The 14,887-nt window shown below is 43.9% G+C and overlaps 2 protein-coding genes across 2 annotated transcripts; both read right to left on the minus strand.

Annotated features, from left to right (window-relative positions):
* Positions 1–1,262: 1,262 nt before the first annotated feature.
* FAM180B (family with sequence similarity 180 member B) lies at positions 1,263–5,688 on the minus strand. The gene is made up of 3 exons (XM_027885966.1): positions 5,049–5,688; positions 3,109–3,176; positions 1,263–2,530 (listed from the first exon to the last, which is right to left on the minus strand). Exons 1-3 carry the CDS (start codon positions 5,113–5,115, stop codon positions 2,087–2,089), a joined length of 579 nt encoding a protein of 192 aa, XP_027741767.1. The 5' UTR covers positions 5,116–5,688; the 3' UTR covers positions 1,263–2,086.
* A 4,703-nt stretch (positions 5,689–10,391) lies between these two features.
* On the minus strand, positions 10,392–14,865 carry NDUFS3 (NADH:ubiquinone oxidoreductase core subunit S3). Its single transcript, XM_027885992.1, has 7 exons — positions 14,752–14,865; positions 14,583–14,645; positions 13,676–13,773; positions 13,264–13,413; positions 11,988–12,113; positions 11,583–11,702; positions 10,392–10,643 (listed from the first exon to the last, which is right to left on the minus strand). The coding sequence occupies exons 1-7, from the start codon at positions 14,798–14,800 to the stop codon at positions 10,476–10,478; spliced, it is 774 nt and encodes a 257-aa protein (XP_027741793.1). The 5' UTR covers positions 14,801–14,865; the 3' UTR covers positions 10,392–10,475.
* Positions 14,866–14,887: the final 22 nt, after the last annotated feature.

The following is a 14,887-nucleotide window of genomic DNA, read 5'->3' on the forward strand; positions in this document are numbered from 1 at the left end:
CTAGTGCAAGCATGATCAAAAGAACCATGAAGTGATATTTTCAGCACCTGTACTCCAGTGTTTTTTTACACACCATGTTCTGCCGAGCTGCAGTGTGGCTGTAGAGAGGCCGTTGTGGCTGTAGAGGACCCTGCTGTGTTCCTGCAGTCCGACGGACTGACAGACAGGCAGCTGGCAGGATACACTGAGGAGGTAGGAGGAGCAGAGGAGTCTGGAGGCTTCATCGTGGCACGACTGGTGCTGTTTCAGCTGAGCTAAACTCTGCTTTGTGTCTCAAAAGCACATAAACTGCAAAAGTGCATAATTCAAGCATGCACAAAACTTTGCAACATCACTTGAGTTGAATTTATAATCTGCTCAACAGACAGCAATGCTCTTAAACTACTACTGACAAAATCCTGAGTTCAAAGCAGTGTATTCGCATCTGAGTCATAAGCCAACCCACTCAGCCTTTATCCATACATTCATATGGCTCAGACTGTATATTCTCCAGCAAGATAGTATTTTCATGCACTAGTGCCATGTTGGCTCAGCTTTTAGATATTTTCTGCTCAAATTGGACTTAACTGCAGCCACTCTCTGTCACTCCATACATATCCTAGACATTAAAGACTGGGGGCATGTTTGGCAAAAGGATGACAGGTAGATATTGTAGGTATGTAAAAAACCAGCATACGAGTAGTAGAATATTAGATGGGACAAGAATTTTTACTTCAAATAAAATTCTGATATTAATTCCTACATCTTTTGGAGTGAAAAGCAAACAAGTCCAATCCCAAAGCACAAATCAAAAATAAACAAATAAACGTACAAAACAAAAAATCAGCAATAATGAGCCTGCTTTATTAACTGTGTAAATCTGTCTCCTCCTATTATAGCCCTAACCTGACCTCTAAAACCATTATCTGTGACATCTTGCTTCCAGGCTTCTTGTTCCTGCCTTACTATTTCTCTTCTCCATCTGTTGGGCTGCAATTGCTTGGAAGAAGATTAACTAGGTCAAAAGCTAACAGTTCCCACTTTGAATGTCACACATGCCTCTTTTGTTGAGCATGGAAAAATTACAGAAAGGGAATTAGGGATTCCATCATCTAAGCACATGCAATAAAGGTTCAAAATTAATATATCTCTAGTGGCAGTGGGAAACTTAGTAGAACCAACAAAAAATAAAATCAAAACCCTCCTGAAGAGATAATTACATTTATTTAATTCCAAACTGCAATGTTTAAGACAAATTTTAATTATCTTTTTCTATAAAATAATTATATTTCTGATTTTGAGGATAGTGATTGAATATTTATAATGTTTTGCTTGTAAAGTGCTATAGCTATAAAAAAAAAAAAACTTTATAGAAGAGAGGCAAAATCTGCTGAAGAAATATCTAGGTCACAATCCTTCAGAATTTCAATGAGATTTCAGGAAGTATATTCCACACTGATAACTGAAACAAAGCTGTGTATGTGTGTAAATATGACATGCAAATGCTAGAAAGCTTCATGGAATACATACATTTTCAGGTTGCTTTTTAAAGAAAAATGAATACAAGAGATGGGAAATTACTATTGACATACAAAATGTGATGCCACATGAGCAGAAAAATGAAATTAAATATAAGAGCTATATCATGAAACACAGCAAAATCTGCTTAGCTGCTTACTGGAGAGGAGAAAAGATCCTGTATTTGACTGAAACCACAGGGAGAATATAAGGAGGCTGAACTGAATGATGCGAAATGCAGTCAGCTAGGACACCAGCATAACATCCTGGAAAAATAATTCCAAGCCCTCTCCCCTGTAAGCATCAGTGACCAAGATAGATAAGACATCTAAATAGCACTGCTGCCCTCAGGACACCCCACTCGTCAAAAAATCAGGAGAGGGTAAAATGCACTTTATAGTTTTGTGTTTTTTCATTTAAAAGTAAAAGGTTGCGAATAAAGTCTTACAGGGTTGCCAGCACAGTGCAGAAAGCAGAACAAAAAGATGTGATATATTTGTACAAAGTCCCGCACAACGTAGAAAGCATTGAAAATAACCTAGGATGCAGCTAAAGTCAGGTGTGTCCTCTCCTATGGTAGTTTCCCTCACTAAGTATCTCTCCTGATCCTGGCCAGGTTAGAACGATAGAAGTGTTTCAGGGATGCTAAATGGGAAGGCTTCTCCTTCCAAGGCCAGGAAGCCAGGAGGAGGGTGGTATTTGCAGGGCAGAGCCCCTTGCACAGGTCACGAAAGACTTCATCAACCAGCTGAGAGAAAAAACGAATCCAGAGATTTTTATCCAAACCCTGCGTGGAACGAACCTGATAGGCAGAGTATACACTAGTAAAAAGGAGACGGTCAAACTCTGTTAGAGGCAAGGGGGTGTCAGTCAGTGAATAATATCTCAGGTGCTGCTCAATCTCTGGCGGTGTTTTGGGAACCTCATCCTCTAAAATCCGCAGGAACCGGCGTGCAGGGCGCAGGGAGGCCAGCTCTTCATCCCGCAGCCGGATCGTCCCGTTGGCCTGAATATCCAGCCTTCCCCAGAGCATCTGGAAGAGAGGAGCAGCATGCGCACGGAAAGCCCAGCACAAACCCTCTATCAGCTACAAAGGAGCTGTAAAGCCATCTGCAGAGCTGCCAAATCTCGGGCGGGTCGGGAGGTGACCGCTCCCTGACTCGCTGCCCACGGCCCGCCCAGTCCCACTCCCCGTGCTTCTCTGCCAGCCCCACACCCCTTTTCTGACCGGCCCCACAGGTTCCCGTGGGACGTGTCCAGCTCCTGCCTCCCGCCCAGCCTCTCTCTCTCCCCAGGCAGTTCCGCCTGCAGCAGCTCCCCGGCGCGGCCGCCTTGGGCGGGATGCTTGGCCCTTTGGGGGGGAGCGGGGATGGTCCCTTGTCCCACCCCGGGGGTGTGAGGTGCCACGGAGCGGGGCAGAGCCCCCTTCACCTGCACCCCGCAATGGGAGGGAGCACAAACCCAAGTAGGCATCGCCGAGGCATTCTCCAGGGCCTCCTGAAATCCGTCAGGGATGAGAACAAACAAAACGGGTGAGTTTTTACATGCAGATAGGTGGGAGCACGGCCACTAACAGTGCCTCGGCCCACGGGCCCCCAGTGCTCAGGAGACCTCTAGCATGATGTTGGCGTCCTCTGGGCTGCGGTGAGGTGTGTTGGTGCCACTGTAAGGATGTTCATCTGGAAGACATCAGAAGAGTTTGGTAGTTTAAGACCTTCCTGTTTATGTCTTCAGTATTTCTGAGCTACCACTCATAGCTTGCCAAATATGACAGATGCTGTCCATGGGATTTTGATAAGCAAAACAAGCTTTATAAGAGAAGCAGCAGTGGTTAAGTGAGGCAAGGGAAAATTTTGGATATCATGGCCCTTAATTCGTCCAACAGGGCTAAGGCATTCAGCAACAAAGGCACTTGGTTTGATAGGCAGCAAAGAGGCCTCCCACTCGAGTACGGGTAGTTTTTGAACTGATGGGTTTTGGTTGCTTGGTGGGTTTTGCTAGAGAAAGTAATGCTGCCCAGTGGAAGGGAGGAGCTGGGAGGCTCCTCAACTTGCTGATGAAAACATAACCTGATGCTTATCCTGGTTTTGTATTTCTTCCCTAAGCTTCTGATGCTGGCAGGGGCAGAGAGTGAGGGTAAAAGAAACCTTGTCAATCCATTATGGCTCATTTCATGTCCAGCTAATTACTTGCTGGGCCACATGACACCACGTCAGCTGGAAAAAATGTGTATGAGGCCAGAGGAATGGTAGTTTTGAATAAGAAAGTCACATTAACCCTAATAATTGTTTAGTTATAATTTAATAATACTTATAGTGCTCTAACTTTCTGCATTTATTTTGCCTTTATTATTCCTTTCTTTGTGAAAAAAGAGGCACAAGCAGTCTTGGTCCAGGACTATGAAAGAGAGGCTGTATCCCTGCCCTTCTCTATGTTGATCAGTGTCATCATGTAGCCAAGACCCTCTTCTACTTCTTACAGACTCATCCTTCAGGTCAAGAAATACAGAAAGAGAAGAGCTTTTATAAAATAGTAAGCTCTCTGACACATTTGGATTTGGGTTTGGATTGGGGTTTTTTTTCATTTCTATATGGATGAAGACTTTTTTATATTAAAAAAAAGAGAGAGAATTTATATTGAATATTCCAAAGTTAAGGTCAACAGGTGCATACAAAAAGTAGACAAATTACTCAGTATTCTTTGTATGTGATGACTGCTACCAAACACCACTTCCAACTTCCCATTCCTAATTAAAGCTTTTCAGAGAGTTGCACGAGCTCCCTGAAGAAGTGGATTGCCACTCCACAGGCTGCAGAGGTTTGTTTCTCTGCACAGCTGAGGGCTCCATGATCCAAGCCAGCTGTGGCTTTGGAATGTGAGCAGGGACATAGCTTGTCTTTTCTACTCCTCCACAGATGTGCCAGCAAGACTTTTAGCAAAGGTAAAAATATTATATAATCTGAAAATTTTGTTGTTGGTCTTTTCTCTGCTAACTGATCCTCGAGGTTCACAGATCCCTCTACTGAGAATGTCTGACTGACTGCAAAATTAGTGCATTTGTTGAATAGGTGCCAAACTGCTGTTATTAGTGGCTGCCTCATAAATATACACAGTGGTAGATTTTTCAGTAGACAAAAATTAAACAAAGCATAACAAATAATGTATTGAAATAATAATAATGTAAATATCCTCTGGGGAATGGAAAATAGTTCCTTACTTATTTTATCACTCAGCAGGTTTGGGTTTTTTTCTCTGAAAAGCATGTGGAAAATCCACAAGCATAATTGCAGGAGCAGTCTTTTCTTCAGTGGAGACCCAAGAAAACCCTTCCCTTTCCAGCAAAAATATCAACAGATCTTCAGCCTGCAAGTAGGTTACCAGTGCCTCTCCCAGCAAACCCCCCAGCTGGACTCCAGCTCTCTCCCATGCCAGTACAGCTACTTGAAGTCTCTAACCATATTTGGGGAAGCAAGGCAAAGCATCACACAAATGGCATTGCACAAATGTTTGCCAAGCCAAGAAGCCGCGTCGCCAGCAGGTGCGTTTCCTACCTGTCAGCTTCTGGGATCCAGCAAACACACACAGGACCAGCCAGACACTGAACTGTGCCTGGGCCATAGCAGCTCTGCCCGGGAGCAGCTGCCACCCGCTCCACAGACAGTGCTATGGGGCCAGAGAGTTTGCTGTGACGTCTTCCCTTGCTGCTCCTGGCCTCAGCAGCCTCTCTTGGAATGGATCCATCTTTCTGTGTTTCTGGTTGCAGTCCTGGGAAGAGCTTGCAGTTCAGCTTGCTGACCCCGAAGGATATTTTCCATCATATTTTGGAAACTTGGAAAACTTTGTTGTTTTTGGCAGAACCGTTTAAACTTTTTTTCCAAGAGTGACTTCCCACTGCAATGCCTTATAGGAAGCTATTAGTTTCAAGAAATTATACTACATATGTTTGCCTCTGAAGAAGGGAAGACCTCCTAGTCCCTTCCATATCTTCACAGTGCGTCTGTCACATCTCTGTGTCACTTCTGCTCTGCTCCTTGGCTTCATTTTCAGTTTTCCTTTTTCCCATGTTTGAAAATCTGAAACAATCCTGAAATGTCACAAACAAGTAAGGTCATCAGACTGCAGACTCGTGGAAGGGCAGTAGCAGCCAAAATACACAAGCAGGCAGTAGAAATATCACTGGTTCAGTTCTGTATCAAACCTCCTGGAGGCAAAACTCAGTAAACTGATCCAGCAAACAACAAGTATTGAAGTCCCTGAGGCTTTAGCATCTCATTGTCCTCTTCTGTGACTGGATTTCTGGGTTACAATGAGCACAATCTGCCTTAGATATTGTTGATTACAAAACTTCATCTGATTTCCTTTGCAGCAGATACCTCTTTTCTACACATCTTTACACTTTCATAAGTGCCCAATCCCCAGTCAATCTGTATGACACAGTATACGATGCCAGGTTTATACAAGTATGTAATAACATCTATAAATAAGTAATAATACCATCTCCCTCAGGTTAAAGGGAGAAAAGAGATGAGGTAGAGCTGACATGCATCCCTTTCTCAGCAAGTTACAGAACATCAGTTTGTAGTGACTACCGTCACCAGAGAGTTTACTGAGGGTTGGGATGATGTCCCAGTTAGTAAGTTGTCAGTGTGCAAAGGACCACATCTTCTGAAACTTTCAGGATCTGTACCTGTGTCTGGCAATATATGGGCTCACATCAGCTAAGAGAAGCAGCACAATGGAAGTCACAGACTGGTCATGGGAGAAGTGGCCCACAATATCCAGAGCCACTCTTATCCTCAGTTTGGATTCAAAATAAGACCTGTGTTTCTGTCATAGCCTTAGCTATCTTCCAATCAAGTGGTGCTGCTTTTGTTTTTCATTATTTTCTGCTGCTTATGCTTTAGTTGCATCCTTTTTCTTCTGGGATGTGGTTTCTTTTATTAAAAAGTGAATCACAAGCTCATAAGGCAGGCGCTGGTGGCCCATCTGTGCAGTGAGATTGATGTGCCTTCTGCTTTGCGCCAGAGTCCCTTACAGTCCACAGTGTGCACATGACTTTGCCTAGAATTCACTATGCAAATACCCCTGAGTCTCAAAGGCCATGAAATAGCCTCCTTTAGCATGCAGCACATGACAAAAGGAGGAGCCCAGGATTTTGGCCAACATCTGCAAGGGCTGTACAGGATTTTGTTTTTGTCAACATTTGATTTTGTCAACAGGAGAATTTCCTAGGGACAGCTTGCAGCTGTTGGTGGGATGGAGAAGAGAGGAGACTCAGAGCCTGTGCTCAAGGTGACTGATACAGTGGCAGGCGAGGCACGAGCATCAGTGTGGATGCTCGTGAGCTAGGGGAATTTTGTAGAATTACCTCACTATCCACACAGAAAGGCAAATGCAGAGTGGTAAACTGTCTGTACAATGGCAATACTTGCAGAGAAAGAAGCCTGAGCTTCTGACAGCTGCCTAGAGTCCCCGCATGTATGACTGCAATGTTTGGCAGTGCACCTGCTCCTCCTGAAGGATTCTGTCCTTGCCAGATATTCACAGCTGAGTGTGCACAACCCTGCCCCTCTGCACTCCCCTGGTCACACCGTCTGTTGCCAGAGCAGTTTCAAAACATCATAATGAGCCCATTTTATGCAGAGGCACCTTGACTGGTTTCATCTTTTTCACCACGACCTCCTGAAGCGGGAAGATGGGAAATGAGAACAAGATAAGAGGGATTAAAAACTGCAGGAGCTGGTTGGATGCTGGTTGAGGCACAAAGTGTGATTAATACAGCATCAGAAGAGCCTCTTTGGGAGGGAAGTTTCTTTGAAATGGGACTGCAGGGAGATAGACAACATATTCACAAAAAGGAAATTCTGCTTACAGAATTGGAGAAATCACTTGCTTCAATCATCCCATCCAGAACTTGGGAAGATCATAGTCACCTGGGTCTGTCTGGCAGGTGCTCAGGGGGGAAAGATTGGGAGAAGAAGTTTGAGGAAAGAGGGGAAGGAAAAAGGACATACATGGCTCCCAGGGAAGGTGAAGTTTGAGTCATTGAAGGGGAAGAAGGAAGAAAACCTTGAGGAAATTAGGAGCGAAGTGTTGACCATAACCAGGCAGGACCTGTTACACCAGTATTTTCCAGGTATGGTGCTGCCAGTCCTTATGCAGATGCTTTCCTTGTCTTTTTCTTTCAGTTTATGAGAGGCATCCACTGCTTGAAGAAATAATGAGCTATGTAACAGTGACAGGGAAGGGCCCATACTACTGCAGCTACTGCACCAACAGACTCCCTCAGGCCTTGCACAACTTGGAGAAAATGTCAGAGGATGCAGCGTAATGTGTCCTTCAGTAGTCCCATAAGCTCTGTTGAAATCTTCATCTGGATTTTGACTGGAGATCAATTATAAGGCCTATACCAACTGTGTGTGGCCCTGATGCGGGTGGACACCCTGACACTGTCTGTAGCCACATCCTCAGGGAGGAGAGTCTGCTCGCCTGGCTCTAGGGAGAAATGCCAGAGTTCTGGAAAACACCAGTGAAACCTACTCAGCTGGGGAAGCTCAACATGGTGACTGTGAGTCATCACCTAAAGTCTATTTTGTCCCTCTAGTACCAGAAAATCTCTTTTCTAAATAGTGTGTCTGCAAGTCTGCTACATCTGACTTTAATCTCATCCAACATCCTCCTACACTTGAGGAATCCAACCAGGCAAACAAGCCCTCTGGAGGCTGGCAATGCAGGAACAGAGGATTTGGAAGACAGCTTTGTGCTTGATCAAGATGAGAACACCTTACCCACCATGAGGCAAATGTCTACCAGCCATAAGAAAGCCAGAGTGAGCAGGCTCCATAGGCAAAAATGGTCCCTGGAGCTCAGGAACAGTGGAAGAGAAGGTAGAGTGCCAACACTGGCAGTGCTTTGTGAGGCTGTGTAACCTCTTGTGCCCTGGGATAATGTGTCTGGGTGAGTAAATTATCATCATCTTCCAAGGCTAAGCTAAAGAGAAGAGATTTAGCTCCATTAGCAACTATTTCACCCATTAAAAACCTTCTGGAAGCAATGCCTGTCCCCACAGGGCCAGCTGCTTTCCCAGTACATACGTTCTTGAGCAAAGCTTGCATGTTGTCTAACTTCACAGGGCACTGTGTCTAACACTTCTTGATGTTCTGTCAATCAAATTCTCCCTCGGCACAAACATTATGTTTAAATGGCAGATTTCCTGCTACCGTCAGTCTTCTGGCTTATTGTGCTGGGAAATACATATTTCTTATAATACAAAGACCACGAGTCTTGGCGTGGCATCTCGAGCAACCTGGGGATGAAAAAGAACCAAGGGAGGAAATGTGCTTCATAAAGAATTTTCATGGTAATAGAAGTGGTGCCAGGAACTTTTCTGTCTTGTGCAATAGGCATTAGCATGCTATGAGAGCTGCTGCAACAGAAAATAGAACCAGCTGTGGAACATCTTGTTGAAAGAATTATAAGTGCATTTCCTATTTAATCAGCTCAATTGATGGCAGACCCAAAGTGGAGAGAAGAATAGTAAAAAATCCCACACTTCTGCTATTTTGTGTTCCATTCCCATCTAGAGCTATAGCTTTTAAGGTGAGTGGCAAATGTTATTAATTTTAACTAGAGAACACTGTTGAATCACATCTCAAACACTGCTGGCCACAGCAGCCTGAAATAAAATTAAAAAAAAAAAAAAAAAAAGGAAGGATGGGGAAATAAGCAACACATGTTTACAAGGCTGTGGTGGAAACAATCATGAAACTCAATTCTTAGCATACAGTTCAGCTCTTTACTCTTGAAAACAGATCACGTTCTAGTCACAGTGAGTAGTTGGTTTTTTCCTTAATTGAATTTACTATTGTCCTATCTTTTCCTCCATTCCCATACTCTAAGCTCCTTCAAACCCCTATTTTACTTAGTACTTTCACAGTTTAAAAGCTTAAGTAGTGATTCAGGGAATCTCTACAAACAGCCTGTGAATTATTTTATGAAATCTCTTATACAATAGTTTTCAGATTTTAATGAAGCCAGTCAGCTTTCTGATGCAGAACTGCATGATGCATTTTCCAGACCAAGGACAAGGGACACTGAATTGATGACTGCCATGTAATCCCATTCAAACAGGTGCTGGGTGGATTTGAACTACAGTGCACTTCCAGCTATTTTGTAGAAAACTGAGATTTTCCATAAGAGCAAAGAAAGTGTTAACGCAATTATATCATAAAGCTCAAAATAACTGGAGTAGTGACAAAAAGACAGACTCTTGTCTATGAGAGAAGGGAGGAAGATATTTTTGGTTGCAGAAAAAAAGCACAATCTGAAGAAGCTGGAGAAAGTAAAGACTGCTCGTGAAGAAAAAGCCACCCTGAGGGAGTGTCACATCAGAGGTTATGTGCAACTCCTGTCCAGAGAAAAGAGACTGACCTAATTTCCATGGAAACAATACAGAAATTTCCATAATTGTTTTGGTCTGGATCCAGGTGTATTTCTGTTGTCCTAATAAGAACTGTATTAGAACCATTTATAAAAGCTTTGCTTGTTTGCTGTATTATTACCATTTTCCCAACACCCATCCTGGAGAGCTAAGATACTGCTGCCCCACTGCTCAAGCTCCACAGCTGCTTCAGTACAGTTTCCTAGTGAGTGCTCAGGTTATGACTTATGCCTGCAAGGACTGCTTCCAGAAGTAGCGTATACAGAACACCTTAGCCACAGGGAATGCCTGCACTCCATTCAATTTGCAAACCAAAAAAGAAAAATTGAGTGTTTTACAACTCAAAGCACCAGATAAACATCTACTCGTTGGATTATCAGGATTGTAAGTGAGCATTCCCTTGTCTTGTGCTTTTCATGTAGCTTGAACACATTATTCATGAGATCACATCAGGTAAGTGTCTCACATCAATTTTTATTATTATAAATACTATGTTAGAACAGAAAGGATGGTGCCAGGCGTCCGCTCCATTCTGCTGCTATTTTGCATCTTCTTTCTTGGCTCCTGCTTCTATTTTCAGGGGTTCTGGAGCTGCACGATAAGCAGGAAATGCCTCCCACGGACTATTCAGATCAAACTTGCGAAATTCCTGAGACAGCTCCACAGGCTCTGCCACTACCCGTTTCACTTCATCATCATACCGCACCTGGAACAGCGCAAAGGACACAACCAGTCATTTTCACCCCGTCCCAACAGCATCTCTGTTATGAGCCATACACAGTCATGACCCAGACCACCCTCCAGTGCAGATAATTCTACTCCTTATGCCATGGATAGCTCACAGGCCTCTGCAACAGCTTCAGTTCTTATTACTAAACAACAGCCCTCCACATGATACCAAGATCTCTAGACCCTCTAGGAAAACACTCCTCTTTGCTGCCATGCACCTCAGGTGTCATGACTAACCACCCAGAATCATTAGGGAGGCCCAGCCTAACAGTCCACATGAAGTTCACAAGGAATAAAACTTAGAGTTTGTCATATGACAAAGGAATTTCTCTTGAGTCACTGAAATAAGGCGACTGGGCCTGGCATAGCTGGGACTACACTCATGAATCTTTATAACATGGCATTCATTTGATTTTAGTTGTGCAGACACCAAACACTCATTTTACCTGTGGTTTGACATACAGACGTAAATAATAGCAAGAGTCAGTTTAACTAGTTTTATAAGCTGGGCCTACAAAAACTCATCAAAGCTCAGCTCTAAATGAATTAAGAATAATTCAGTCCTTTACTCCTCTAGAAATGTTCAGTTTTACAGTGGAAACTTTAATCTTCTAGAAGACACGCTAAACGAATTTCAGGCACTTTCTCTGCCTGTGACAAGTACCTTTGGTATATTACATGGTGCATAACATTTGTTCAATGTCTTTGGCCTTAGGCTGCCTTATTATGGATAATACTTTGTGTGATACTTCAAATTTCCATGTAGGAGATCTCTACAACTCCTCTGGAATATACACAAGCGAAACATGCTTAGTGCCTTTCGGACAACTGACTGTAAAGCAGTCACATCTTTGAACTATAACTTGATAAGAGTATTAGAGAACTTGATAACTTTAGACATGACTGTATATCCTACCTCCACGTAACCAGAGAGTGGGAAGTCCTTCCGGAAGGGATGGCCCTCAAACCCATAGTCTGTGAGGATTCGCCTTAGGTCAGGGTGGTTGGCAAAGAAAACACCATACATGTCCCAAACCTAAATGAAATGGAGCCAAGTAAGTTGAATGATATTTGAAATTAAAAAAAGCCAAAAAGCTGAATGTATTATGTCCATAAAATTTCAGTTATGTGCCTGGCTTTGTACAGCCAAACTGATGCAGGAATTAATTCAAAAGCAAATCAAACATCCTTTTATCTCCTACTCCGAAAAGGCAGCTGAGGAAACACTTCTTTCTTCCTGAAGGCCCTGGGAAATCAGTTTAATTGGGAAAACACAGCCTCTTTCCACAAAGACTCTGTTTCCAAACATACCAGTGCTCACCTCTCTCTCATACCAGTTTGCTGCCTTGTGCACAGACACTGCTGAGTCGACAGGTGTCAGCTCATCTGTGTACGTCTTTACACGGATCCGACTGTTGAACCGCAGGGACAGGAGGTTGTACACAATCTGAATCAGAATAAAAAGCAGCATTGGTCTTGTACAGCATTTATGGATCTCTCTGCAGTACAGCACTGGCTAAGGAAAGCCACACAAAGACTACTTCAAATATTCTTTATGAGCAGAATCACATCCAGCACTTTAGAGCTGGTCAACAAAAGACACTATAACAACTGAAGTTCCAATAGTTTATCACTTTGGTCCTTAGGAGTGTAACAAAAATAATTTGAGATTTAGAAAACATGACTGATGAAGAAGAGCTGAAGTAAAGAGGGATACTAAATCTTAAAAGAGAGAATATTGAAGGGATGGAAACACTTGACAATAGTCCGTCTCAAAGAAAATGGCTATCAATTACTATTGCAATTACTATCAGTGGGAGAAGGCGAAGAAGAAATACACTGAATTTTACAGATCGAAGTGAAACTGCAATAACATCTTTGCAACAATACTGTGGACAAAGCTTTCTCATAGTAGGTGAGAAGACAATATGCTGAGTATGTCGTTTCACAAAAGCTGTATCTTTTCTTTTTCCATTTGCAGCTGAGGTTTTTCTGCAGCTGAAAAGCTACATGTTCAAAAGCGTCTTTGGGAACCAAATTTCCAGTATCCACTGAAAGCAAGTGAAAGTTTAGCACCCAAAATCTTCTGAGAGCATTCTGAAAATCTGCCTCATCTCCTATTTGGCCTTAACTTTAAAGAAATGTTTTAAAAACAACTAAACAGGGTCTTCTGCTTTGTGGTTTTTTTTCTTTTAAGAGGAAAATTGTTAAGAAGACTGATGGGATTTAAAGAAAAACATTTATGTCAACAGCAATTGATGGTCCTACAGGGAAGAAGGACGAACACCAATTCACAAATGGCCAGAAAGAAGTCTAAAGACATTTGGTAAAGCCAAAAGAAATCAAAGGAAAAAAATTAAAAGAAAAAAAAAGAGACTTTTAGCACAGTGAGGAAAGGAAAGCCAGACTGAGAACCCATGCAGTATCAGTTCTGCTATTGCTTCCATGATCAACAGATTAAACAAAATCCAGCATTTCAGAGTGGATTTTCTTCTCACTGTCAGAAACCAAAAAAAGTGATCAGAGCTGCAACCAGTACCCACAGCCATCAGCACTTGTGAAACCCTCTAAGTTCTGCACCTATGAGCAGCTCTTACCTCGAAGCGATACTGCCGAGATGGGACATCGACAGCAGTCAAGTCAGCCAAGGATTTGAACTGGGCGTTCGTGTGATCACGAAGGAAGGTCAGAACTGGAATGATTCCATCTGGATGGATCAAAAGTTCCAGCTCATTGAAACAGGTCACCTGACAAAAACAGAATGGTGGGTGGGAAGGGCATGAGTACAAACACCAACAGGAATGAACATTATGCTGATTCCAGCAGAATACTCAAAGTAGTACAGCAAACAAAAAATTACATCAGAACAAGGTGTTTAATAATAGCAGTAATAATTGCAATTCTGACAATTTTTCTTCCCCAGAACAACTTCTGAAAACATCTCACAAGCAAGTGGTGGGTTCACTGGGTTCTGTCCCACCACAAGAACAATTTCTGAACAGCACCTACCTGTACTTGCTGGATATACTTGGGCAGAATCTCAGCCACATACTCCCCAAAAGCACATAGCTGCTTCTGTTCTACTTCATTTTTTGGTCTGACAGTAGCTAAAGAGAAAAACAAAGTCTTCAAGATTATGACAAGGAATACAGAAAGCTACAGAAAGAAGAGTAGCAACTCCCATCCCTAACTTAAAAATTCCTTTAATTAATCTAGCTGTCTGTCAGAAACTGGACTGTAACAACATAGTGTACAACAAAGAACATGGAACTGGACACTTTGATAAGGAACGAAATTTGTGTCAGTACTAGATAGAATTTTTTTTTGTGGACTCTAAACATAGCAGGCAAGTCCAAAAAGATGACACAGAAGAAAGTAACAGGATGAAAAACAGGAAGGCAGAAATGACAGAACAATCTGAACTTAGATACTACTCATGCCATTCAATCTGGGTCTAAAAGAGATCTTGTTTTCTGGTGTTGTTGTATCTGCCAGCATCTAAGCACCTTCCTCATAATTAAAAAACAAACAACAGGTTGTTGTCTATGGGGGTTTTTTCACTGTCGGTATGATCACAAATCCTTAAGATTCAGGGCAATGAGGGGCTATGAAGCTGCTGTCCAGGCACAGAAAAAACAGGCGGACCCACGAGAAAGGATGCATATGGGAATCCAGGGCAAACACGGGAATCCCGAGCAAGCACCGTTACCCCATTTTCTGCGTAAAATACAGGTTTACAGGCGACAGGCCCCAACCCTTTCCCGACACTCTTCCCCTACACTAAAGCGGTTCTATCGCCCAGGAACGTCCTTGGGGCAGCTCAGTGCCCTCCCGCGGAGCCGGCGGCTGGCAGGGGCACAGCCGCACGCCCCGGGCTCCCCGCCGCCCCCCGCCCACAAACCGGCCCCGCACTCACGGCGAGTCTCCCCGGCAGAGCTCCCCGCCAGCCGGGCCTGCGCCGCCGCCGGTGCCGCGCCAGCTGCGGAGAGAAACGGACACGTCTCAGCGACCGCCGCCAACCGCCCGGCCAGGCCCGGCCCGGCCGCCGCCCCCCGGGACAGCCCCCGAGCCCCGGGCGGCCTCACCTCGCAGCGCGGCCCGCGCCAGGCCCCTGGCGGCCGCCGCCGCCAACATCCCGCCGGGACACGGAGCGGCAAGGGCACCGGGCGGAAGCGGAAAGCGCCGCCGCGCTGCCCCCGGGAGCGGAAGCGCACCAAGAGC

Source organism: Empidonax traillii, unplaced genomic scaffold (assembly GCF_003031625.1).
Source record: "Empidonax traillii isolate 1590-97213 ecotype Southwest subspecies unplaced genomic scaffold, ASM303162v1 scaffold11:size2795301, whole genome shotgun sequence".
Taxonomy (NCBI): Eukaryota; Metazoa; Chordata; class Aves; order Passeriformes; family Tyrannidae; genus Empidonax; species Empidonax traillii.